General features: G+C 46.6%; 1 protein-coding gene across 11 annotated transcripts in view; it reads right to left on the bottom strand.

The window, feature by feature from the left end:
* Positions 1–23,759, bottom strand: part of SVIL (supervillin) — a 226,922-nt gene that overhangs the window by 9,400 nt on the left and 193,763 nt on the right. For all 11 annotated transcript variants that reach the window (XM_081820800.1, XM_081820796.1, XM_081820797.1 and 8 more), the window contains 14 exons: positions 21,121–21,210; positions 20,944–21,030; positions 19,090–19,267; positions 16,849–17,021; positions 15,107–15,262; positions 13,716–13,852; positions 12,946–13,093; positions 12,687–12,832; positions 11,198–11,373; positions 9,004–9,148; positions 8,384–8,660; positions 3,877–4,028; positions 1,470–1,575; positions 659–866 (listed from right to left, as the gene is read on the bottom strand). In XM_081820800.1, the coding sequence (XP_081676926.1) occupies positions 659–866; positions 1,470–1,575; positions 3,877–4,028; positions 8,384–8,660; positions 9,004–9,148; positions 11,198–11,373; positions 12,687–12,832; positions 12,946–13,093; positions 13,716–13,852; positions 15,107–15,262; positions 16,849–17,021; positions 19,090–19,267; positions 20,944–21,030; positions 21,121–21,210 (2,179 nt within the window). The remainder of the gene's footprint in view (positions 1–658; positions 867–1,469; positions 1,576–3,876; positions 4,029–8,383; positions 8,661–9,003; positions 9,149–11,197; positions 11,374–12,686; positions 12,833–12,945; positions 13,094–13,715; positions 13,853–15,106; positions 15,263–16,848; positions 17,022–19,089; positions 19,268–20,943; positions 21,031–21,120; positions 21,211–23,759) is intronic.

Here is a 23,759-nt window from a genome sequence, read left to right as displayed (position 1 = left end):
GGTCTCCCCAGCTCTTCTTCAGCTCAATGCTTTCTAACTTTCCATGGCTCTGGCAGAACTAAAACTCTGACCCCTGAAAGATATTTGAAATTTGCTCTCTTTAAATGACTAAGGACTCCAGGCTTTTCGTTCAAAAGATGAACTGTACCTACAAAGAAACTAAAGCACTTGTTGGGGTCATTTCCCTTGCTCCTCACTCCACCTTTTATGGAGGCAGGTAAATCCTCAGAAAGTGGGGGAAGCCCTCACATCAGCAGTTTTACGGGAGATGTGTGTCACACCCGCTTGGAACGCGAGAGGCGCTGACGAGGTTCATAACTACCCCCTGCTGAAGTCACTTTAAGTACACCAGGGTTTCGGCGCCTGGGTGGCTCAGTTGGTTGAGCGACTGCCTTCGGCTCAGGTCATGATCCTGGAGTCCCGGGATCGAGTCCCGCATCGGGCTCCCTGCTCGGCAGGGAGCCTGCTTCTGCCTCTGACCCTCCCCCCTCTCATATGCTCTCTCTCTCATTCTCTCTGTCTCAAATAAATAAATAAAAAATAAAAAATCTTTAAGTACACCAGGGTTTCTATGGGCTTCTACTGGGTATCCTTCCCACCTTAGCCTGTGTCCCACAGGGAAGCCCCTTCTGGAGAGGCGCCCACGCACAATACTCACTGTTCTTTGATTTTATTTGCTGCAGTCCTTCCAACCTCCTTCGTGTGGGCTTGGGCTTTGCATCCGTGCCACAAGTAAATGAGGGCTTTATTTACGTTGAGGACAACCATGGAAGTCCTGGACCTCAGGCTACTACAGTGACAGGCCACTTCCAGCAAATTTCCTTCCACGGGCACTTCTCCTCGCACACAGTACAGCCTCCACTCGCCTGCAGGGGGCACCAGCGGCACAGAGTTAGGCCCAGAGCTGCCCTCCATCTGCAGTCACCAGCCAGCACCACCACCCAGCCCGGCCCAGCCTGGGGCGGGCAGCAGCTAGCTTATTGCAGGCCCAGAAAGCACATCCTTTTGAAGTTAGAAGCAGGTTCATGATGTAGAAAGACCATTTTTACAAATTTATAAATACCCAGGTAAATCCTGTAACAGGCATATTTTAAGAGGCTCTGACGCTAAGCACTTTTTTTTTTTTTGGATGCTGGCCCCCCAAAATCTCATAATTTATAATGGACGACCCACTGAATTGTTTCCCTCTTAAGAAGAGACTGAGTCACTGAGAGGATTCAGTTTAAGGTTGGAGTCATCTGTCAGCCTCCTGCATGCAAAGTCCTATCCTGAAGTAAACTCCACAGGACTGGGGTTGGGGTGGGGCGCTATGAGCTCCCCATACAGCTGATTTGTAAGGCAAACGTTAGGAGGCTTTCAGGGGTAAAGACACACCTATATAAAAGGACATTTACTTTAACCCCTCTTGTGTATAAAAATATCTTCCAGGAGAGGGGAAAAAACCAAATTCCAATAGTAAAGTGACTTACTTTGTGCATTTTCTTCTTCCTCTTCCCGTCTCCCGGAGTGCACCACCATGCCCCCCTGGAAACACTGCAGAAAGCAGGGGGGCTCCTTTCCCTGCAGAACCTGGACCTTTCAACGTAAACACATTCAAATAAGTAACATGTACTGGGTTTCCAGAGTCTTCAAAATAATACATGTCTGTGGTAAAAAAAAATCTGGAAAATATCAAGAAGTGCACACAAAAGCCAGTGATAATACTATTATCTCAAGATAACCACCATAAAAATTCCAGGGCCTAGCTTTCCTTTCCAAGTATTTTCAGGTATATGTCTTTCCCAGGCAAAAATAGGATTGCTGTTTTATGTTACTTTATACTGATTTTCTTCACGTGATGTATTTCGGTCACCAAAGGCTCTTGAAACATGAATTTTGACATTTCCATGGTATAGATGTAACATGACTGATTTAAACACATTTTCAACAAAGTCTGCCTCTTGGCAAAGAGAACGGCTGATCACTTAGTAATTCTGGGGGAAAGAACAGTCTCTTTTGCAACCATGCCCAGAGTCCACTCACAGCGCCGTGGGCCTGCCGACCACGGCCTCACCCTCGCCTGTGAACCACTGTGTTCCAGCAGGTGGTAGCTGCTCATAAACTGTGTGGGTTGACTCCACTCACTCTCACTCCGGCTAGACATTTTCCTTTAACAAGGAAACTGTTGACTGAGCCCGGCGTCCAGGCACACCAAAAGGTAGGAAGCATTTCCCACCAAGTGTTAACCAAGCTCAGGGCCCGTTCTGCATAATTAAGTGCCATTTTGTGGCAGTGTTTTATAGGTCTGGAGTGTTCTTATACCTGTTGGCTTGACAAAAAAAAAAAAAAAATGCAATGCTCAAACTAGAGAGGTTAAGACTCAAAATTCTAAGGCGGATTTTGAAGGCATGATTAAAACATGGCCTTTACAAAAATTAAAAAGGCAGTTGAAATGACCCACAATTAAGAAAAAATTAAAATGCAGTGGTCTCTAACAATTATTTACAATTATTATATGGTCTACAGTAGGAAATATATATTTTTTAGGGAAGAGGAGCAGCTCTTAGAAGGCTAAAAGTGAGTGCTGATCTATTCTGGAGAAAATTCACCTGTTCTCTTCCCTGGTGCTATTGTTAACTACTCATCCGAGGTCCTGAAGATATTTGCACATGGCATCATGTTCTCCCCAAAACCCCACAGTCAACTCTTAATTACTAAAGGGTGGGACCCGAGGCAAAGATAATCCGAACATCAAAAAGTACTGTTTACAAAGCTTTGGCACTGGCATTAAACAGGCCCCGCGGTTACAGTGGTGGAGAAGACCAGCACGCACTGTCTCTTTCATGCTTGCAGGGAAAGACAGAAAATAAATAAGTAAACACAACGTATTCAAAGTTTAAACAAAATGACAACTTGATTATGTAGTTTTAAGTAGTGGTAAGAATGGTAAGTGCTATAAAACAGAGTAACAGGACAGAGAATAGGAAGGGATTTGGATAAAATAGGTGACATTTGAACAGCTATCTGAATCTTGAGGTTGAAAGTTACTGTGGATACAGAGGAACTTGTGGGAATGGGAAATTGTGCAAAGGCCCTGGGGTAGAGGGAAAGAGGTCTGAGCAGTGGCAAAGAAGCCTAGACTAGCCCCGGCCATGGTGCAAGACAGAGGGCTGGGGGGTGCAGTGGCCTGCCACGAAGGTGGAGGCGCACCACCAGGAAAACGCTGGGACTGCGGTCTAAGTGTGCTGGAGAACAAGGGAATGACATGATCTGACAGGATCCAGAAAAAAGGCACTCAGGCTGCTGTGAGGGATGCAGATGATGGGAATCCTAATTTTTATGTTAATCTCTGATATTTCCCTAGGACAGATTTGTGTAAGTGGAAAAAGTGATCAGAGTTTATGAGGATTTTTAAGGTTCTTGAGCCAAACTGCTTTTCAGGATGGCTGTTTCAAGCTATCCTTCCCAATGGAAGCATCCTGCTAAAAATCCTCACCAGCCTCAGACCCATTCTTTATAAAACCTCCAGCAGTTTTAGAAGTGGAAAATGGCATCTCTTTGTTTTATTTACCATTCCTTGAGTATTAGTCAAGTGGAAACTTAAAAAAAAGAAAAAAAACCAAACCACTCACTGGCACTTTGTACTTGATTTGTGGATTTACTATTTGCAGATGCAACATCTCCTTTAAGAGCACATGACTCCCGGCCAGGCGGTGGGGAGGTGGGAGTGGAGGCCCAGCCTGGAATCTGGGGAAGCCAGCCAGGACTAAGCGTCCCTTGCATGATGCGGTCTTTGTTCACTGGACTGGCTCTTCAGGGGACCCGGCCCCAACCCCGGGGGCTCCGCAGGAAGGCCAAGTCTCTCCTCCCCTGGGGCAGCCACTTCCCAGGACTTACCTGGGCACCCCTCTCCTCATCCAGCTCCACCGTCATCAGAGCCGACGTGCCCTTCTCGCTCACGGTTGACTGCCGGCCTTGCCAGAAGAAGTAGACACACTTCTCTTTGCCAGCCACCCGTACCGAGTGCTCTCCCTTTTGTCGACTTCCCACTGCAAACACAAAGAACCCACAAGGGCGGAGTAATCAGAAGAAATAGCTTTTGGGCCTGGGGCTGAGGAGAAAAACCATCTTTCTTCCCGGTAACTGATCCCGAGCCTCCAAATTGGAGAAAAAATGATCTCGCCTTCTTGATACCCTGAGAAAAACACCTGTCATCCTACAGGAAGGCGGCAGATCTCCAAGTATGTGACAGAGAAGAATGGTGGCTGCCGGAGCAGGACTCCCAAAGACACAAACGCATTTTCCGTATCACGCCATTTTTTTGGGCAAAAGATTAGCTGGTAGAGAAAAGATATTGAGAACAACAGCTGGGCCAGCTTTAAGCACAAAGGGAAAAGTTTAGTCTGTGAAAACGATTCTAATCAAAACAAAACAAAACAAAACACCACTCTGAAGTTTCCAAATTCTGTCAGAAATGGAAGAGATCTATTGCTGACATATCACTTTCATAAACGAATCTGGGATTTCAATCCTATCTGTCCCCAGGACGGCAGCCAGGTTGGAGGGACTCGGTCAACCTTAGCAGCACCCAGGACACAGATCTCACTGAAGAGCAGGCGCGGAAAGTTCACTGGTCAAGGGGCCATCTTTAAAAGGCCATATTTTAGACCTCGCCTCGCTACTTTTAGGGTATATACCGCACTCCAGACTCCACTCATTCATTCATTCAGCAGATAGTCCCCGAGCACCTACAGTGTGCCGGGGACTCTTCCCGATATCAGGCTAAGCCAGACGGACTGCTCCCCTGCTCTCATTCAACCAACAGATGAGCAAGACAGTCTCAGATAGTCCCAAGTGCTCTGAGGAAGACAGACGGGGGGACGTGACCTGGGGCAGGGTGAGTACCGATGGGATTCCCTGTTGAGGGAAGGCCTCTCTGAGGAGGTGACCGATGACAAGAGGACAGGACCTGCAGGCAGACCCTTCTGGAATGAATGAGGTCAGGAGACTAAGCTGTTACCTCAGATGCCTGCCTGGGTGGTCCCAGAAAGTGGTGGTCAACAAGGGGAGAAAACAGGCGGTTATAAACCCCAACCCCCCCCCCCACACTTATTGAAAATTAAAGATGATAACTGGATTCTCTGGTTCTATATGAACTCAGTTTTTCTCAGCTCCAATCCCATCTACAACATCACAGCTGTCTTGAGGTTTGAGGGTAAGAAGAAAGCTCATTTATTTTAAGTTCTTAGGAGGCCAGGGCCATATTTATTTGATTTTTTTGGCCCTTTAGCAAAGCACTCTATAAACAGTTTCCATAAACGATTATAATACTTCTTACAGCACTTTGCCTAAGCACAACCTTCAGTGCCGTCTTTTGTGGACCTGAACTGGTCAAGTTCATGTATTTTTAAGTGGATGAGATGAAAGAGAAACAAACCATCAATGAATAGGTCAGGCATATTCACAATTAGTTTGGAAGCCACTCCTTTGAAATTTCTGCTACTTTAGATAGGAACAAAAGTTTGCCTTTGATTAGCAAATCCCACTCTTCAAAGTAGTGAAAATTAGTCCTGTCAGCTGGGGAGAGATATGCTTAAAACAGGTCACAGAAGTTGATACATAGCTTGAAATTTGTTAGCACTTACGTACATTGTGTAAGTATATATTCAGGTTTCAATAATAACCAGTGTTTTACCACCTACCATCCTCATGTGAACTTCAGTATCTATATCTAAAATAGAAATATTTTCTTAAAATAGTTTTCAGTATTTGTCCTTGGAATTTTCGTCAGTATACCCAAATTTAATCCTACACACAACTTAATTCTTATTCCATTTATTTTTAATTTTAGCAAAGTAAAGATTCAGCTTTCATCAGTAAGACATTACAGACTGTAACCTTTATAGACTTGATTAGATGGCTAATTTAAAGTGTTGATGTCTCGTGCCTCAAAATACCTTCCGGAGTTAGTTTGTGACCAGTAGCTGTGTTTAGGAGTAACAGAAGACACGAAGAACATAAAGAACTGCTCCTGGTCAGGTGGTCTTGCAGCAGAATCCCATTTACTGCTCACCGACTCACGGCAGCTCGAGCATGTATCATGCTCTGGAGCTGCCTGGCTCTGTTACTGGGGCAGGACCCAACCTGCCAAGGCCTTCCATCTCCCTTCCCTGGAGTGCACGGTTCACTCCCCAAGGAGTTTCTCTGTGTGCCTGTGCAGGCTGCCTGGTGTCTGCCAGGAGGATGACTGTCCTGTCTCTACAGCCAATGGTTTCTGCTGACCCTGTCCTGGAAGAGCTTCCCGAGCTCCGAGTTCAGTCCTGTTTGCAGGTGCGGCCCTTGAGGGGTACGAGTGATGAGGGGCTGGACCGCAGTGGCCAAGGGGCCACTGTTCATGCCACTGGGCTATGCTTCTCTGCTCCCAGAGGGACTGTCTGGAGATCTGAATGCTCCCTGCTCTAACTTAATGCTCTGCAGCTGGACTTCTTCAGAGTTGTAACTTAGCTCATAAAGAAGCTGCTGGAGCTGGCTGTGAGATGTGCATTGTGTTTACAGAAAGTATTTGCCTGGGCGAAATCATTATTTCTTAGGGGCCTCCAAGAGAATAGTCTCTGAAGGCCTCAGAAATCTTGGATTCATGTGATTCACAGTGATTTTGCTTGTGTTGCTTAGGACATCAGTGACGATTATTTCTGTGTCAGGCACATGCTAAACATTATACGTATTAGATTATAATTGTAAACATGAGAGACGATGGACTCTGAAAAACAAACAGAGTTTTAGAGGGGAGGGGGGTGGGAGGATGGGTTAGCCTGGTGATGGGTATTAAAGAGGGCACGTTCTGCATGGAGCACTGGGTGTTATACGAAAACAATGAATCATGGAACACTGCATCAAAAACTAATGATGTAATGTGTGGTGACTAACATAACGTAATAAAATAAAATAAAAAAAAAGATTATAATAATCTGCGAGCTGGGTATCATCTCTGTTTTCTAGGTGAGAACACCGAAGCTCAGACAGGCTAATTCACTTTACCCACCTTGCAGAGCTGGTATGTAGGGCCTGAGAGAAGATGCAGGCTGTATGGCCCCAGGACCTGTGGCCTTTCCTCCAAGTCCTAGGGCCTCCTTATGAATGGGAAGGGGGCTTTCAGTGTCCTAATCTGCTCTCTACTCCCCGTGACTTTGGGTGGGGGCCCTACTGAGAAATCAGCAGAACGACACGGTACATCCCGGGGCGCCTCGGGGAGGCACTCAAGGACAGTGTGCAGCAAAGCCCCCAGTGCTGTGCCTCGTGTGCCGTGGGCCAGGTGGGCCTCCAGGCCGGGGGCATCCCCCGACAGCCCTGGGTGCAGCCTCCGATCCACTGGCCGCCAGCAGAGCCCGCCTTGGGGAACCCAGCTGTCCTCCCGCGGCATGACGTCGCTGCTTCACCCACACCTGCCTTATTGGCATTTATGCTATATGCTTCCTGAAGGCAGGGCCGGATGGATTTACCTACTCCCTAAAATAAGTGTCTTATGCCCAGAAGACAGATTAGGTGCTCAGTAAATGCCACCAGGTGATTAACAGACTTACTTTTGATCAATTAGGAAAGAAATCAACTGGTTTTGAGTCTGCGGGCGTCTCATCAGCAGACCACAGCCTCCACTGCCTGGGGCCCCGGGGCAGCCACAGCTGGTCAGCAAAGAGGCTGTCTGAGAGGTGAATAAACTCCCGGGGGCTGAATCTCGAAATCACAAGGTTGCGACAAACTCCTAAATGGCGGGGCTGAGGGACGCTGCCGAGAACTGGCTACTTCTGGGCAGGGAAAAGGGGTTCTCCCTCCAAAGTCCACTGGCTCTCCTCCCTCACTACCTCTCGTGCAAAGCACACAACTGAGTGTTTTGCTTGAGTATTTCACCGACAGGAACCACGAGCAGTTTGACTATGTATTTATTCTACCCGATCCACAGAGCGTGTTAATGCTCCCAGCCTCAGAGGAAATAGCTTCTTTTATTTTTCATAAATCTTTTGTGCGTTACCACACCATTTGGTTGCAGTTCTCAGTCATCCAGATAGGCTTCACTTAAGACTTTCATTTAAGCAGTAGACAGCCACATGGCAAATATCATTTGGAGGCAAATCATCACTTTCCCAGAGAACCTCTGGGGACGGGGCAGGGGAGGGAGTGGGGGGGGCAGAGAAACCTTAACTTCTCTAAGGAAACATGACATTCGTTAGCAATGCTAGCTCATCAGGATCCATCCTTAAGGTTGACTAAGTGGTTCTCAAAGCGAAGGACCAGACTGGCGTGCTGTCCCCGCGGCTGATGGTAAGGCAGCGTGCAGGGGGAAGGGGCTCTAAGAAGTGCTCCCTCCCGGGCCCGCGTCTGCGTGAAGAAAACGGAAGTGCTCACTGACCTGCGGTGCTCACCATGTACTTCCACTTGACTACATAGGCGTCTCCCTCGTGGAACTGCCCGATGCTCTGTTTGGGGAGCCTGCTGTAGTCAAATTCGAGGATGTGCCAGACATCCACCGAGACACTGGCAACCTCAAACTGCCTCCTGTCGTCCCCTTCCACCAGGCCGTAGCCGCGACCCACGTTCACCCCGTCCAGCACGGTGCCTGTTGTCACCTGGGGCACCACCACCATCCGCGCCACATCGTACGGCTTGGCTTCGGCCCTAGGATCATCCTACGAGGGAACGTAGAGTGTTGGTTCAGGGGCCTGTTCCTACAGCCATTTCTTGTCATACTCACTGCTGTTTCAGAAAGTCAGGCTTTCCAGCTCTGTCCGGCATTTCACTGCATTTCGGGGAAAGACTACGGAGGCCTGAATAGCCCCCCGTGACAGCGAATGGGTCGCCTGTAAACCCGGAGGCACGGGCAGGCCTACTTCACCTCGGGAAGGTAGAATATAAACTGGAAACCCGTTTGCTGTCTCCCAGTAAACCCCGGGAAGGCTTTTAAGCTTCAAGGCCTCTGTTGTCGGGACCTCAACCAAGGCCTGAGGTTTAAGACTTGATTGCCAAAAATACCTTTTGCTGGGCAAGTTCGCTGGCGCTCTTGTCATTAGGTCTCTTCAGCTCAGTCCAATCGAGAAATTTCTCTTTGAACAAAATAGTCTCATTGTGTTCTGTAAGTCTCCCGAATATTGCCCAATCAGGTCGCCCCTGTCCTTTTCTGAAAGAGTGAGTGGGTGGGGGAGGAGACAGGAAAAGAACCGAGATTAAGCCATGCGAGAACAAAGGAAAGGAATCGAAAACCGACACCCATGGCTACTGAAAACAACTCAGAATACATTAGTGGTATAGAGAATGAGTGGTTCGTGTTGTCGGATGAGTGATATTTTAGTATTTCAGCCTGATGCCTAGCAAGGCTTTGTGTGCATGGAGTTGATGTGCCTGAATGGGATGTGAATCCCATCTGGACTGGACTTTTCTTTCTTTCTAGCAAATTCTTGTATCTGGGATCCTCTGGGGGTGGTATACTAGACCGGGAGCTAGGAGAAGGCAGGAGCCACATGTACATTGTCCTCGCCTGCTCCTCGCCTGCTCCATGCACTCAGAGTCCCCTGCAGGTGCTCACCACGTGTCTGTCACTTTAATGGGTCGATGGGAGGGAGGCAGAGCTCATCCTGAATTCTCTGTTAAGTCCTGTTACAACAAAGCTCTCCGGTGTCCAGGAACAGATGAAATTCTCCTGTTACTAAAATGAGCATACTTCCATAGATCATAAAGAGAATATCTGCATATTTATTTCCAGGCCACCAGACATGACAGTGGGCTGGGGGAGGGGGAGCACAAAGGCACAGAAAGGTAAGTGGCACAGCCCAACCTGGAGGCCTGGTCCCGCCTCAGGATCTCAGAACTTGAAACTGTTCCTAACACTGGTAACTCAGAAACAGGCAGAGTCGAGGAAATGGTGGCTGCAGAGGGTTCGTGTGGGTATTGCTCATCCTCCCAAATCAAGCTTTGGTTGTGAATGGAGCCTGGGATGCTGAGCCGCGCTCACTGGGCCCTGCTGTGTTCTGCGCTCCATCACTTCCTGTTTCGTCAGGACTATGGTTCTGACGTCACAGCTAGGGCACATCAAGGGGGCTGCCTGTTCCTGGGGAGACTGCCGGGGTGAAGTACAGTACACAAACACTTCCACCTCGTACTCTTCCAGGACTCTGGGAACCAAGTACCAGCCACTCTGGGGAATTCAGGACTCCCTTGCAAGGCTGGGGTCTTTCACGGCAAATGTCTGAATGACCATTTTTTATATAAATTTTACTCTGCAGACTTGCTAGGATGCCTATCGGAGGAGACTTGCTTTCAGCTTTAGACAATGATCTTTTATGGTGGGAGCCAAGCAAGCATGAGAGGCAGTGGGTTGTGGGGTGAGCTGGCGAACGTCTTCCCTCAGGATGACTTCCATGTTTGAACTGGGCTAAGTCTGGACACCTCAGTGCTTCAGCCCCTCATCTGGTAGGAAAGGCTCAGTGCTTAATCTTGGCTGCCCCTTAAGAGGAGCCCTGAGGAGGCTCTTAAGACCCCCAACACATAACCCCCACCCCACACGAATCGAGACTACATTGCTGGGGCTGGCGCTGGGGCTGGGCCTGGTATGTGCATTTTTTTTTAAAGCTTCTCAGGTAATTCTGATCTGCAACATGGTGAGAACCAACGGGTTAGGTGCTCACTCATCTACTCCCAGTAGGAAATACTAAAATTACAATCATTATTTCAATACAGTATCCTCCCTCTCACTCCCTGCCCCCCGAAAGGCACAGACATCACCTACTGCCCAATAAATGGCAAATCCTGGAATTCAAAAGCTATACTGAGAAGGTGTGAAATTAGAAGGAAATATGTTGCTTTTGCACCTTCAGATCAGTGGCGGAATTCCAGGTCCTGGGAAGCTTCTCAGATCAGCATGTAATTTGTTTCAACAATTGCTACTCATCTGCCAGGACAGCACCTGGAATGCCGCAGGTGGGAACAATTTGTTCACCTCAAGGAAGGAGACTGAACACAGCGCCCAGAAGATGACAGCATCCATAGTCCTGCATCAGTTAGGCAAAAGCTAAGGGAGTGTTCTTTCTGTGAACATTCAGGCTACTGCCTGCAGTCAGTGATGAAAAGGAAACCCTACGAGGAGTGACAGTAGGGGAGCGTGGTGGGGACTCGGGCCCGCTGAGGGAACCTGCACGCGCTCTTCCACACCATCGGCACATGACGGGAATACCTGGGAATAAGCGGATTGCATTCTCCCGGATCCAACGGGTTGATGTCACAGTTCTCGTAGTCAAAGGTTCCGTTCCATAAGTGCTTTGCCAGCTGAAAAGCTATTTTCCGTTGTGCCAATGTGACTTCTTTTCCATGCCACACGTACACTTCACTACCAAAGTCAAACACCAGTACCTGGGAAGACGGCAGAGAAGAACAGGTCAACGTCAAGGTCCTGCTCCGGTTGAATGAGGGTGTGTACTGATCGAGTGGGATGGGTGTGACCATTGGCGAGGCCCTGCCACGCTAGCCTCTGCCCTGTGGCCCTCATTTCCCTCTTGTCCTGAACTCGCAAACTCCGTGGCGAGTTGTTTAACTGTGTCTTCCTACCTGCCTTCTTTCCTTTCTTTCTCTCTGTCTCCCTCCTTTGTTCTTTCATTCACTGAGCATATACAGAGGCCACTTCTTAAATGCCAGGCCCTGAGGACCAGGGAGGTGGTCGCCCCTCCGTACAGTTCCAGCACCCTCCAGGGCACAGACCATACCGTACTTGCATTTACAGGACTTTACTATGGGTTTGCTGAGTGGATACGTGAATGTAATGCTATTTCTTATTTCCATGCCTGTGGTTTATTCGACTCTTTCCTCTTAGACTAATCTCTTCCTTCATGTCCAGCAATCCAAATCCTACTCAACTCCCAACTAGGCTCAATTGCACCTTCTCTTTAAAATTACTCCTGATTATTTCTTTTCTGTGATTTCGTTTTTCCATTTAATTGCCCACGCATGTCATACAATCCACCTTGCTTTGGATCGCATTCTTTCTAATACTCCTCTATCCAATGAAATTTAAGGTTCGTTTGTTCTTTTCCACTTTTTCGCAACACATATAAAATACAGAATGGTAATGACAATGTATGTATTTAGTAATCATTTACCGGTGTGAGAGAAAAAAGCAAATTTGGCAAACCCAAATTATATAAACATGCATCTATTATTCCTGCAACTTAAGGACTGAAAAAACTTCATTTAATGTTTATAGAAAAATCAAGAGATAGGGCTAAGGACTATTTACATTTTATTCTCTGGTTATACTGACATATAATTGACACATAGCATAGCATAAGTTTAAGGTATAAGGCATAATGACTTGATTTATATATATATACTGCAAAATGATTACCACAATTTAGTTGACATCCATCACCTCATACAGATATGAAAAGAAAAAAAATACAACAAAAATACAAAAAAAAAGAAAAAATTACATTTTGCCTAAAACAGAAAAGCCTGACACATGCCTCCTCTGAGCAATATTCTGAATTCTATCCTTGTATTTAAGATGGAGTGATGGTTTGAATTCACAAGTAAATATACTTTAAAAATAGGTCACTGTTCAAGACCAGGCAGGACCACTGGCCAGCATTTCTCGGGCACTTCAGACCGATTTTATTGGGCAGCCCCGTGCAAAGTGCTCTCTTGGCGAGGGTGGCCCCCACACACTGTACCTCTTTTGACTGCAGAAGGGAGCACTTGGGAGTCTTCCCCCAGTACTCATCATCAGGGACAAGTTTGTCATCCACCAGACGATAAATGCAGTTTGTTTCAATTATGGCAGCTTCGTAAAGTTCGTCTTCTTTTGGGTCTCCAGCAGCTTTGGGATGAGAACAACAAGACATTATGACATTTTACCCTGAAAGGTGGCCGGTTTAGAAGAATGAAGTAGGGAGTAAGAAAAGTCTCAAGATTCTCTGAAATAACTCTTACACTGGTAGCTGTTTTGGCCACCCAGAAGCTTCCAGAAGTCTTTGGCCGCATGAGTGTGTGTATTAATTCCTTCTTCAAGAGTTTGGACATAAGTAGCTCTACAACCAAGTTCCCTCTTTGTCTGAATTAAACTTGCAAGTTCTGAGGCCTGGAGAAAGGGAGGAGGAGCACAATTAGCTAGGCAGACAAGCCTGTGGTGAGGCAGAGTGGCACATACTGAAGTCGGAGGGGAAAAATGGCAGGTCTGCAAGGGAGACCATGTGACCACAGGGGCTGCAGGCCCTAGTTCTTGGGCATTTTCAGCAAGGTCAGAAGAATGGAACTCAAGGACCACGGGTACAATTCTCTACAGCAACAGCTCTTTATTTTCAAATTCAACAGATCACTTGGGAAGTTTTGGAGAAATACCCATTCTCTGGGCTTCTGCCCATGAGATTCTCATTCAATAAGCCTATAGCAGCATTTCATGGGTACCTGGGATAAATGGCTTTGAAGTGATGTGCCAGTTCCTTTTTCACACAGGGGTGAGAATAGGACTTAAAAACTGATGAGATAGGTCATAATCCTTCTAAAACATCCCACGCATGCACGCACCTAATGAATGCTTGTTTGAGAGACATTCAGCAAAAGAAATACTGCCTCTCCCTCCTCACTTGAATCAAACATTTGGCGTCTGAGAAGCCTTGTAAAGATCTAGCAACTGGTAGAACTTTCTATTGCTGCGTAAAGGAGATGCTTAACTGAACAATTTTTATTTTTCAGATACCAACCTTCGCCTTTTCTATGACATTTGCAAACTCTCCTACCCACACGAAGCAGTAATGGGGAGAGAGCAGGAGGAAGCAGTCCCCACTGTTGAGTGACGAAGCTCGAGGTTCAACCAGTCTGGTCTGCACGTGTCTTCTTCCTGTAAGGCAGGAGGCAAAGCGTCACCACCTTCCCAGAGAGGGGAACTCTCCAAGCCACAGGAAGGACCAGGAAGCAGCCCTGCTCCAGACTCCTGCAATTCTAAAGATTCTCGTCGGCCGATACCGGCTCCATGATGCAGAGTGGTAGAAGGGGGTTTCTGGTGACAGCCTTCTAGATCAGTCTCCCTTGTTAGTGCTTTCCTAAATGTCACCATGCGTCTTAGGACCACCACTGGAGTCCTTTTACAGCACATGTGTGGATTAATTAGGTTCCCTCCTCCAGGTAAGTTAGCAGACGTGCTCCTTTCCCCCTTTCAACTCCTCTCCTGGTCCCTTTCTCTGCGCTCAGCCCACCTCCTGCATTCCATAGCCCCTGCTAGCCACACCGCAGGTGAGGGCATGCCTTCCCACAGCATCTTCTTCCTGGGGGTTTGCACGCTAAACCCAGGGCAGTCTTGGAGTCAGCCTGGAGGAAAGCACTGCTTTGTGCTGCTTTCCACACCTTCTCCTAAATGACTGTTGATTTAGGCCTCTCCACAGTCACACTGATAGTGTCATCTCGGGGTCAGAACTCGGGATTAGATGTTGGGTGTCTATGCTTGTCACTAGTCCGAATGCACTAAAAAGGCCAGTGGTCATGCAGAAACACACGGGACACCCTCCGTGAAGGATATTCCATGCAGCCTCCTCTTGCTGAGTACTCTAGAGGCAGCTAAGTCTTTCCTCATAGCTCACGGCCTCTTTGGTCGTCTCCCTTGCTATTGACAGAGGGGGTGCTAGAGTGGAAATCTAGGTCGGCTTCACTTGCCTCTGCTTTCCCTGGATTCCTTCTCCAAGAACTTGCATCTCTGCCTCTGGCCCACACTGACCTTGCTCACCTCAGCGAGGAGCGAGTGGAGAAGCCACCACGAAGACTTCGGGGGCATCTGGAACTGCATGACAGCGTGGTGGCGGGGCTCAGGGGGCAAGGGGAGGTGGCAGCAGAAGCTGAGCTTCTGGAATGGGGAAGACCTGGATGAAAATCCAGCTCTGCCACTCAACAGCCGCTGTGACCTCAGGCACGTCACTAAGCTCTCCAAGCCTCACTGGGCGTCACATCTCCCACCTCATGGGATTTGTGAAGCTTACGTGACAGGAGGTGGCGTAGCGCCCAGCCCACAGTAGGTTCCCTCCCCCTTATAGTCAGACCTCCTGGTGTTAGCAGACTCAAACCCCTGAGCCACATGTGATTCCTCTCCCCGGCTCCTAAGTACCTTTAATCTGTAACAGCATCAGCTTCTTGTAGGGCACCGCGCTATTGTTGGAATTCTGTTCGGTCAGGTTGACGCTCCGCAGGCTGATGTTGCTGAAGTTTTCTTTACTGGCTAAACCTGCCAGAGTGACTTCTGAGAAGTTGGAGTTGGAGGACACTGGGAGGGGTGAATAAAGAAACAACGGTGGGGGGGCAAGATGGGCAGGTGAAATGACAATGTTTACAATCAGAGATTCATCATCAACTTGCTTTTTCTCAGAAAGTCAATCCCGAGGGGGAGAACATGCTCAGGTTTGGTTGACGATGCAGCCCAATGCTGAGCCACTGTACTCAGGATTTAACTCTGTACTGAAAGTATCAGCTGCTTGTGGACACATGTCACACCTCACCTTGCAGGGGGACAAGAATCGAGGGACAGTGTGGACCAGCTATTTTGGTATAAAATCAAGAGCTGGACACACGTGTTGCAATTCCACTGAAAGCTGATATGATTCCTAACAATGTTTAGCTGTTAATGCAAACGCACTCACAAGGAAGACTATGAGAGGTCTTTCAATAAAAGTCTTTATACGTAGAAAAGCAGGCACTCTTGTAGGGATGTGGTTAGTCCTAATCTTTTTCCTGGAGGCAAAGTGATCAACTAGATAATCTTGAGGTCTTCCGCTCTCAGAATTAAGACTGTTGTAACAAGATGCTGGGTTTTCCATGTACACCAACAAATGTGTACATGTCAATCATCACAAAGCCATCCCCAGGCCCCCAAAAGCAGAGGCAGAGGAAAAATACCTAAAATTTGTGCCAGTAAGCCTTTATTTCTTCAACTGATTGTTTTTAAAAAATGTCTGTGCTAGAGAGAAATTCAGAAAATTATTTTGCTGGGATTAGGGTCTTACACTACTTGACAATTCATATGGCACAGAAGTTTTGAAATATATTTTCTTAGTCAATCAGTTATAATGAAAAGACTCAACTACTTCATGTAAATGCTATATTTCTAAGAAAAACTTTTGGAAGTAGGTTTCTGAGTGCTAAAATACAAATTATAGCAAGACTATTCAAGCTGGCAAATGGTGTATGCCCTAATTACCTCCATCAAGAAAACCACTGTTTCAGAACAAGGGAACCCCACCTTATCAGGTTGAGGAGAGCAGAGCAGCTTAGCCTGAAATGGGACACAGAGCACAGAGCTACCTCCTCACTCCTATTCACCACCTCTACCCCAAGGCCCCAACGCTACCCAGTCCACATCCCCAGTTCCGAGGCTCCTGAGGCTCCTGTTAAATGCAATTTGGAAAGCATTGGTTTATGCATTAACTAATAATATGAAAATCCAGGGTTAGGAAAAGCAGTAATTTGGGACATTTTCTCATGAGGGATCACATGATTTGCTCTCGAACAAGATTAAGTGGGGAATTACTGTGTTTGGGCTCTACAGAGCTGAAAATGGGTTGAACTACAAAGCTGAGAAGCATCCTTCTCCTCCAATCTCTTGAAAGAAAACTCAGCAAAACAGGATAATTTAAATTAACAAAGTGAACAGACGCTCCACGCTCTAAGAATTTCTGTGAAAATCCTTTCCATTCCAGGCGGGTGTGCACGTGTGTGTGCAAACTTACTCATTTTTATTTGATGGGTGTCTTTTGAACACATGATTGGCCTTAGCAAGACAGAAAAGATGATTAAAATCACCTAATCACCAGACCCCAACACAGAGGCGGGGTGGTGGTGGTTTCACATACTCACTCTTTTCTACTTTCATCCGCTTCGACTCCATGAAGGCAACGTTTAATCTCTGCTCCGTGTATTCTTGAAGGAGATCTTCTCTGGCTGCCAGCATTTTCAAGGGATTTTTGGAAGCCTGAACCCGACGCTTGGGCCTCACTGCGCGCTTGTGCTCGGCCACAGAGGAGGTCAACCTGGGGAGCAAAGTGGAGTTGTAGCCTTGGTCTGCATAGCCTCCACGCCTGCTTTATTTGGGGGTCTCTGACCTGAAATAACAGTCTCTACCATTTTATTTCCTGATTTCGTTGTAAGTCGTACAGTTCCTTCTCCTGCCTGTCACTCCCTGACATGGAGACAAAGAATCTTGGAGATGGGGGATTCAGGCCCATTTAGTCTAAGATCCCAGAGGCTCCCCACCGCCCACACCACACCCTGTGGTTTCTGCTTGGAGGGGCATCTGGTCCTACATGGGACAGCTCATTCTACTACTGGATAGCTCTGCAGGGTAGGAAGTTCTTCCTCACCCTTATCACACCCATGAACTCCTCCTACTTCTCCTGTTGGAATATTACACACGTCTACTTCTTCTGTCCCTGGGGAGCCCTTCAAGAATTTACAGCCAGTCATTGCTTCTCGATTTCTCTTTCCTCCAGACTAAAGGTTCTTTTTACACAACTGGTTTTCAGTTTCCTTAGGAACTCCCCCACAACTAGCCTCCTCTCAACCCTTTGCACCTTTCTGAAAAGTAACCACTGCTTTGAAGAATATATTGAAATAAAACAGGTCCAAGAAGCCAGCTATAACTTCATACACTGACACAACTCTCTGGGGGGCAGACCAGACATGGGGAGGTAGGCGATCCAGTCACATGGTTTCCTGACAGATTCCACTCCTGCTCTCAATTTCCAACTGCATGGCCTCTGTGCTATTATATATAATATGGTCCTCCGTGTGAGAGTGTGTTTATAAACATAGATATAGCTCTATAGATATAACGATTTAAGCAATGACATTTGGGTTGGGAGAAGATGAGAAATGGTTAAATGCCTGTGTATGCAAATACACAAAATTTCATTTAAAGGCGGGAAATGGCAAACTGTTCATTTTTTAAGATAGAAAATTGAGAAAAACTGAAAAAAATGAGAAATATGCAAAAAATGTATTTGGAGCAGCTTACAGGAAAATGTATGATGACCCCACAGTCTTCTGGAAGAGACAAATGTGGTCCATGGCTGTGGGCGTAGCCTGCCCAGTGTATACTCTCCCTGGCTTCTGGTAGGAAAACCTCGACACTGGCTCTGGGGCATCCAGAGACCAGCTCTGGCCAGTCAGCACCTTCTATCCCCTTGGCTACTGTGATTGCTTTAGGGCTGGGCTCGGGCCCTAGAAAATCAAGCCTGGAACTTGGGCTGGAGGGAACTGTGAGAAGAGAAGCTGTCTGTGCTGGAATGGCAGAGTAGGTAGCCGAAACATCCACAGCTGGGGTGGCCATTGTCCGCCACATGGTTACAGCTTGGCTGCAGCAAAGCAGCCCAAAGGAAAAGCGGCAAGAGAAGAGAACTCATTCTGAGGAGCCCCTGGAACCTAGTTCACACCTTCACCTTTCAGTGAGTGAACCTACAAATCGCTCCACACCTCTCTTTTGCCAAAGTCCGTTTGACTTGGATTTCTTTCTGGCACCTGCAACTGAAGGAATCCTAAAACCATAATTGCTTTCCTGAGGTGGTTTAGTCATGACCCTGGGTGAAGAGCGACCCTTGGTCATCACTGAGAAGGCTCTCAGATCTATTCATTTCATGAATTATTGTAAGTTAAGGAACACGCTGTATTGATTTTCTAGTTCGTTGTAGGAGTTTGAGCCCATGTGATCCAAATATTTTTCAAAGTTACGAGTAAGAGTTCAACATGTCAAATGAAAGACAGTATAGAGACCTCTCGCTAAATTTATGTTCATCTAAAAATCTGCAAAACAATATTCAGTTATGTGAACAATCCAGTGACATTACTTTTATGGACCAGGGCAAACATCCGTGGCACACGCTGTGTTCACCGACCTTCTGCCCGAGCGCACATCTGTTCTGGAGCGCACGTGTTTTATCTACCTCACGTGTCTGGCTCTAGAGAATAATCATGTGTCTGTAAGGAAGGTCTACGGCAGAAGGCGGTGACAGCGAGAGAAGATCCTCGTAGAGGTACCGTGTGAAGGCTGACGAAGGAACCAGCCATTCTCAGTGGTGAAAGATGGAAACTGAAATAACTCACTTAGGGGCATAAGGATCGAAAATGACATCGAAATCCTCGTCCAGCTCCACGGGGCTTCGAGGCACAGTGTCATCCATGCTGCGGTAAAATCTGGCAAAGGTCTCGTCATCGTCCAGCTTCATCACCTCTTTCACAGATTTACCAGTGACCGTGAGTACAGTCTCCTGCATCCCACCAACTACCAACAGATGAAGAGAATACATGACATCGGATTTGTGTCCAAACACGACCCCAACTACACAATATCTTCAAATTTATTTCCCCCTACATTCCAGAAGTGGAGAGAACATGACAGTGAGGCCCAGGGTCCCACGGATGCTTCCTGGGCCTTCCTTGACTTCTCCCGGAAGGACTGCCCATCTTCAAAAAGCTTGCACCACGCAGGTGGTAGGAGAGAAGGAGGCCATGAAAGCCCACCGAGCATTTCTGAACTACTGGAGGCGGAAATGGCCTCAGCCTCATTCTAGATCAGAAATCGGTAAAAACTTTTTCTAGAAAGGGTCACATAGTAAACACCATAGGCTGTGCTTGGGAGGCTATATGGCCTGTGTGGCAAGCACTCACCCCCGCTACTGTGCAGAAGTGACTCTTCGTAACACATTAACAAGTGAGCATGACCTCGTTCCAAACAAACTTCATTAACGAAAACAGGTAGAGAGCTGGATTAGTTTCCTGACCCGCTGAGCTAGATCACCATTCCATATATGCAATGAGCTTCGAGTTGTTTGAATTCCTTGCCTTGCCAGTTTCGTTATTATATTACACTTTCATGTTCCTGGTATAAAGCGGTCGTCTACATTATCCCCAAGCTATTAGGAGGTCACTGTCAACAGTAGCGACTCCCAGTGCTTAGTATTCGATTGGTTTCAAGTACTGGACATTTTTTTTTTAAAGATTTATTTATTTATTTTGAGAGAGAAAGAGAGAGCATGCATGCAAGTGGGGGGTAAGGGCAGAGAGAGAGGGAGAGAATCCTCAAGCAGACTCTGCACTGAGCACGAAGCCTGATGTCAGGGCTCAATCTCATGACCATAAGATCATGACCTGAGCCAAAATCAAGAGTCTGAGCCACCCAGGCACCCCTCAAGTACTGGTCATTTTTATTAAGAGATGATGCTAGTTCTGCATATTATTCCTTTACTTTGTATACTTCATGGACTTTTGTACTGAAATATTTCAACATTTATTCAGAAATCACTTGCAATACATCATCTGCTACCTTATTAGAAACTGACATATAGGGGTGCCTGGGTGGCTCAGGTCTTGATCTCGGGGTCCTGGGATTGAGCCCTGCGTCGGGCTCCCTGCTCAGTGGGGACCCTGCTTCTCCCTCTCCCTCTGCCCCCTGGCTCATGCTCTCTCTCTCACTCTCTATCTCAAACAAATAAATAAAAAAAATCTTAAAAGAAAAAGAAACTGACATATACAATTTTAAATTTCATCGGGCACGAGATCACATCGATTTTGTGTAATACCTGCTTTCAAGTATAAAAGCAAAATTACTGTGTTCTCAGTCCTGATTGGGTGACATCCCAGGGACTGAGACTCAAGAACCAACCTTACTGGAGGTCCCCAGTCTAGTACAGTATGAAGTGAATCAGACCTGGGTAATCCAGTCATTCCTGACTTCCTTTTAAAAATGATAACAAAGGTAATGCTTTCACTATAAATCGGTGAAGTCAAAGAGAAAGAAGACAATTTAGTGGAGAAAAAGCAATCAGAATTGTGATTTAGAGACTTTTGCGAGAGAAGCAGGGTTTTCTTTTTAGGTTTCTTTAGCTCCTCATTGAAATATGAATCCCAGTGAGCTACAAGCACAAGGACCGAAGCTTCCCTCTGGCTTCTGGTATGTACCTTTGTTATTCAGCCTTCTTAGGAAGGTTTCCAGCCTGTCCAGCTTCAGGTCCGATTCCAGCTGCATGTCTGGTCTGGCTTCAATATCTAGGCAAGCAGGAACCATCCATGAGAGAGTGTCACGGGGACTCTTCTGGTCTTAGACCCACGGGCATATCGGGTGCCTCGGTGACTTACCTTCCAAGGGTTTAGAAACTGGTGTGGTGCCCCTTGTTTTACTGCAAATAGGAGACGCTACTGGAGTTATGGCTGTGGGTGATGCCAAACCTGCAGAACATCAAAGAAGCTAGTTAGTATCTCAGGATCATTTCTGGAAATTCCCAGGACCCTGCTGGATCTCCATCAGTCCCAACGTAGACCTTACAACGTATAGACTTTACACACACGCATGCGTGTGCACATGACGTACATCCGGCAGGTATTGTGGCTAGGTAGGACAACTGCAGATGTAGACACAGTTTTGTAGTTTCTAAGGGCTACAGTAGCTGAAATGGCAGTGAAGCTGCCACTCCAAAATGAACAATGAAGACAGGTGAGGAAACGTGCCCATAACACGTAAATGGAATAGAAGAGTGTGTAAGGCATCAGAATATACTTAAACACATGGAGTTGTGAGTCCTGAAGGCCCTTTAGGGTGGTGGAGGTAGGTCAAGAGAAAGTATTTTGCACCACGTCCCACAGAGGAAGTGGAGAATGGGCCGTGTCACACCAGCTGCCAAGTGGCCCCTGGCATTGGGGTCCTCCTGCAGGCTGAGACAAGGTAGGGGCAGTTTGGCCTTTGGGGACATCAAGCAGAGTGTGATTTTTTTTTAAGATTTTATTTATTTATTTGACAGAGAGAGACAGCGAGAGAGGGAACAGAAGCAGGGGGAGTGGAAGAGGGAGTAGCAGGTTTCCCGCTGAGCAGGGAGCCCGATGTGGGGCTCTATCCCAGGACCCTGGGATCATGACCTGAGCCAAAGGCAGATGCTTAACGACTGAACCACCCAGGTGCCCCAAGCAGAGTGTGATTTTATTGAGTAACAGCCTAAGGAGTACTAACCTTTTAGAAGAAAGACAAAAAAGAGGATATAGTTAAATTGATCTATGATTGCCGAAGGGTTGTATCCATCTCAGGTGTGGCTGGGAACTAGCAATATGCTTTCACATACATTTAACAAGAAGCGGGCGGGGGGGGTGGGGGGGTTAGGGGGGGATCTTTTAAAAGTATAAAGGTTAGGGACACATGAAAGAAAGGCATTCCAGCATAGAGAGGGTATCTGGTTGGAACAAGAAACCTTAATAAAGACAAAGATGAGTACTTTTTCCCTCACCTACGTAGAAGGGATTGCAAAGAAGTGTTTAGTGCATTTACAAAGAACAAGATGAGATGTTAATGTTCTTTGTATTCATTTGTAATAGATGTGAAATCATTAGATGACATTGCCACTTTAAGCATATCCCTCAAAGAACAGCATTTGCAGAACATGTAACTCACTATCGCTCACTAGGAAAAATAAATGAATGAATCGCTCTGCTCCTTCCGTTAGCTGGAGAGGGATGTATAATAGCATAAAACTTTTAAAGAAAAATATGGAAATGTGGTTTAAAACTTCAGTTTTAGGTGATATTCTGGAAGTATTTCTTAATAGGTACATATATTTGCCTGATGATGTCTATAAAAATTAAAACATTTATTTCAGTTACCAAACCCACAAAAGGTTTCTATCGGTGAGAAAGCAAACTTTCTTGGAAGATAATAAAGTAAAATTTGGTATCACAGGCAGTACAGGTACCGTAAATCATCACCTACTAAAAGGAGGTAGAGCTCAGGGAACTGGCCCTCCGGACCGTCGGGGCGCCCCCTGCTGCCCCTTCAGGCAGCAACACACACAAGAGCTCCCGCAGGTGGGACATCCCTTTCCCAACTATAGGCAAGGGTTTCTCCCTAATGGGGGAGGGCATATAAATTTAAATGACAGGACACTGTTAAACAAAGCACTCCCCATACCTCTTCTCAGTGATTCTACCTGCAATAACCAGTCACCTGGTTATGTCTCTTCAGAGACATTTTCATAGCTCTCTTATTCAAAGGCGTATTTTGAGCACTTTCCTTTCAGAGAATCATAGAATACCACAGGAACTAGAGTACCAATTGTTAGGTACAGTCTAGGAACATCAAAACGTCTTAACGAAGCGAGGGGAGAATAGAGTCTTCTGGAGTGAGGGAATGAAAATCAGCGTACAGCACACCTCTCAGCAACTCACTGATACGTAGCAACCCGCTGAGCTGAGAAGTCTCTGTGGCTGTGGCGAAGGGGCTATTTTATTCTGCGGTGTGTGAATGTAGCACACTGGATGCCAAATGACTGCAAATCAGAAAGAGCTGATGATTCCAGTGAAACATGTAACTCAGCAAGTGGTAAAAAATATTAGAAAAACAGGATACAGTTTTTTCATTAGATTAAAAGTACAAGAAAATTATTTCCTGAGCAAGCCATATAGCACCTGTTAAATAAAGATCCTGGATTTGTTCAAGAAATGTGAAAGCAAACTCCTACGCTTAGGGATAAGAACTTCTCTAACCTCGTTCTCCAAGCTGGCATGAGAGCAAATCCACTTCCTCTGACATCACTATGCACAAGGGCAGTGTATTTGGTAATAAGGGCCTGCTTACAAATAAATGGTAATTTTTAAGATGGAAGAGGAAGAAAGAAACCAAAGTAAAAAGTTATCGGGATGAAAGTCCAGGCTAAAAGTTGGAAGATCGGAACTCTGGTTCAAGTTCCCAGCTTGAGTTCTTAACCAGCATGGGCCTCAGGGTCTGCTTTTGTTAA

The sequence above is a fragment of the Leptonychotes weddellii genome, chromosome 5, assembly GCF_054177405.1.
Source record: "Leptonychotes weddellii isolate Sample4059 chromosome 5, ASM5417740v2, whole genome shotgun sequence".
NCBI classification, from domain to species: domain Eukaryota; kingdom Metazoa; phylum Chordata; class Mammalia; order Carnivora; family Phocidae; genus Leptonychotes; species Leptonychotes weddellii.
This window is presented reverse-complemented; position numbering and strand designations above follow the sequence as displayed.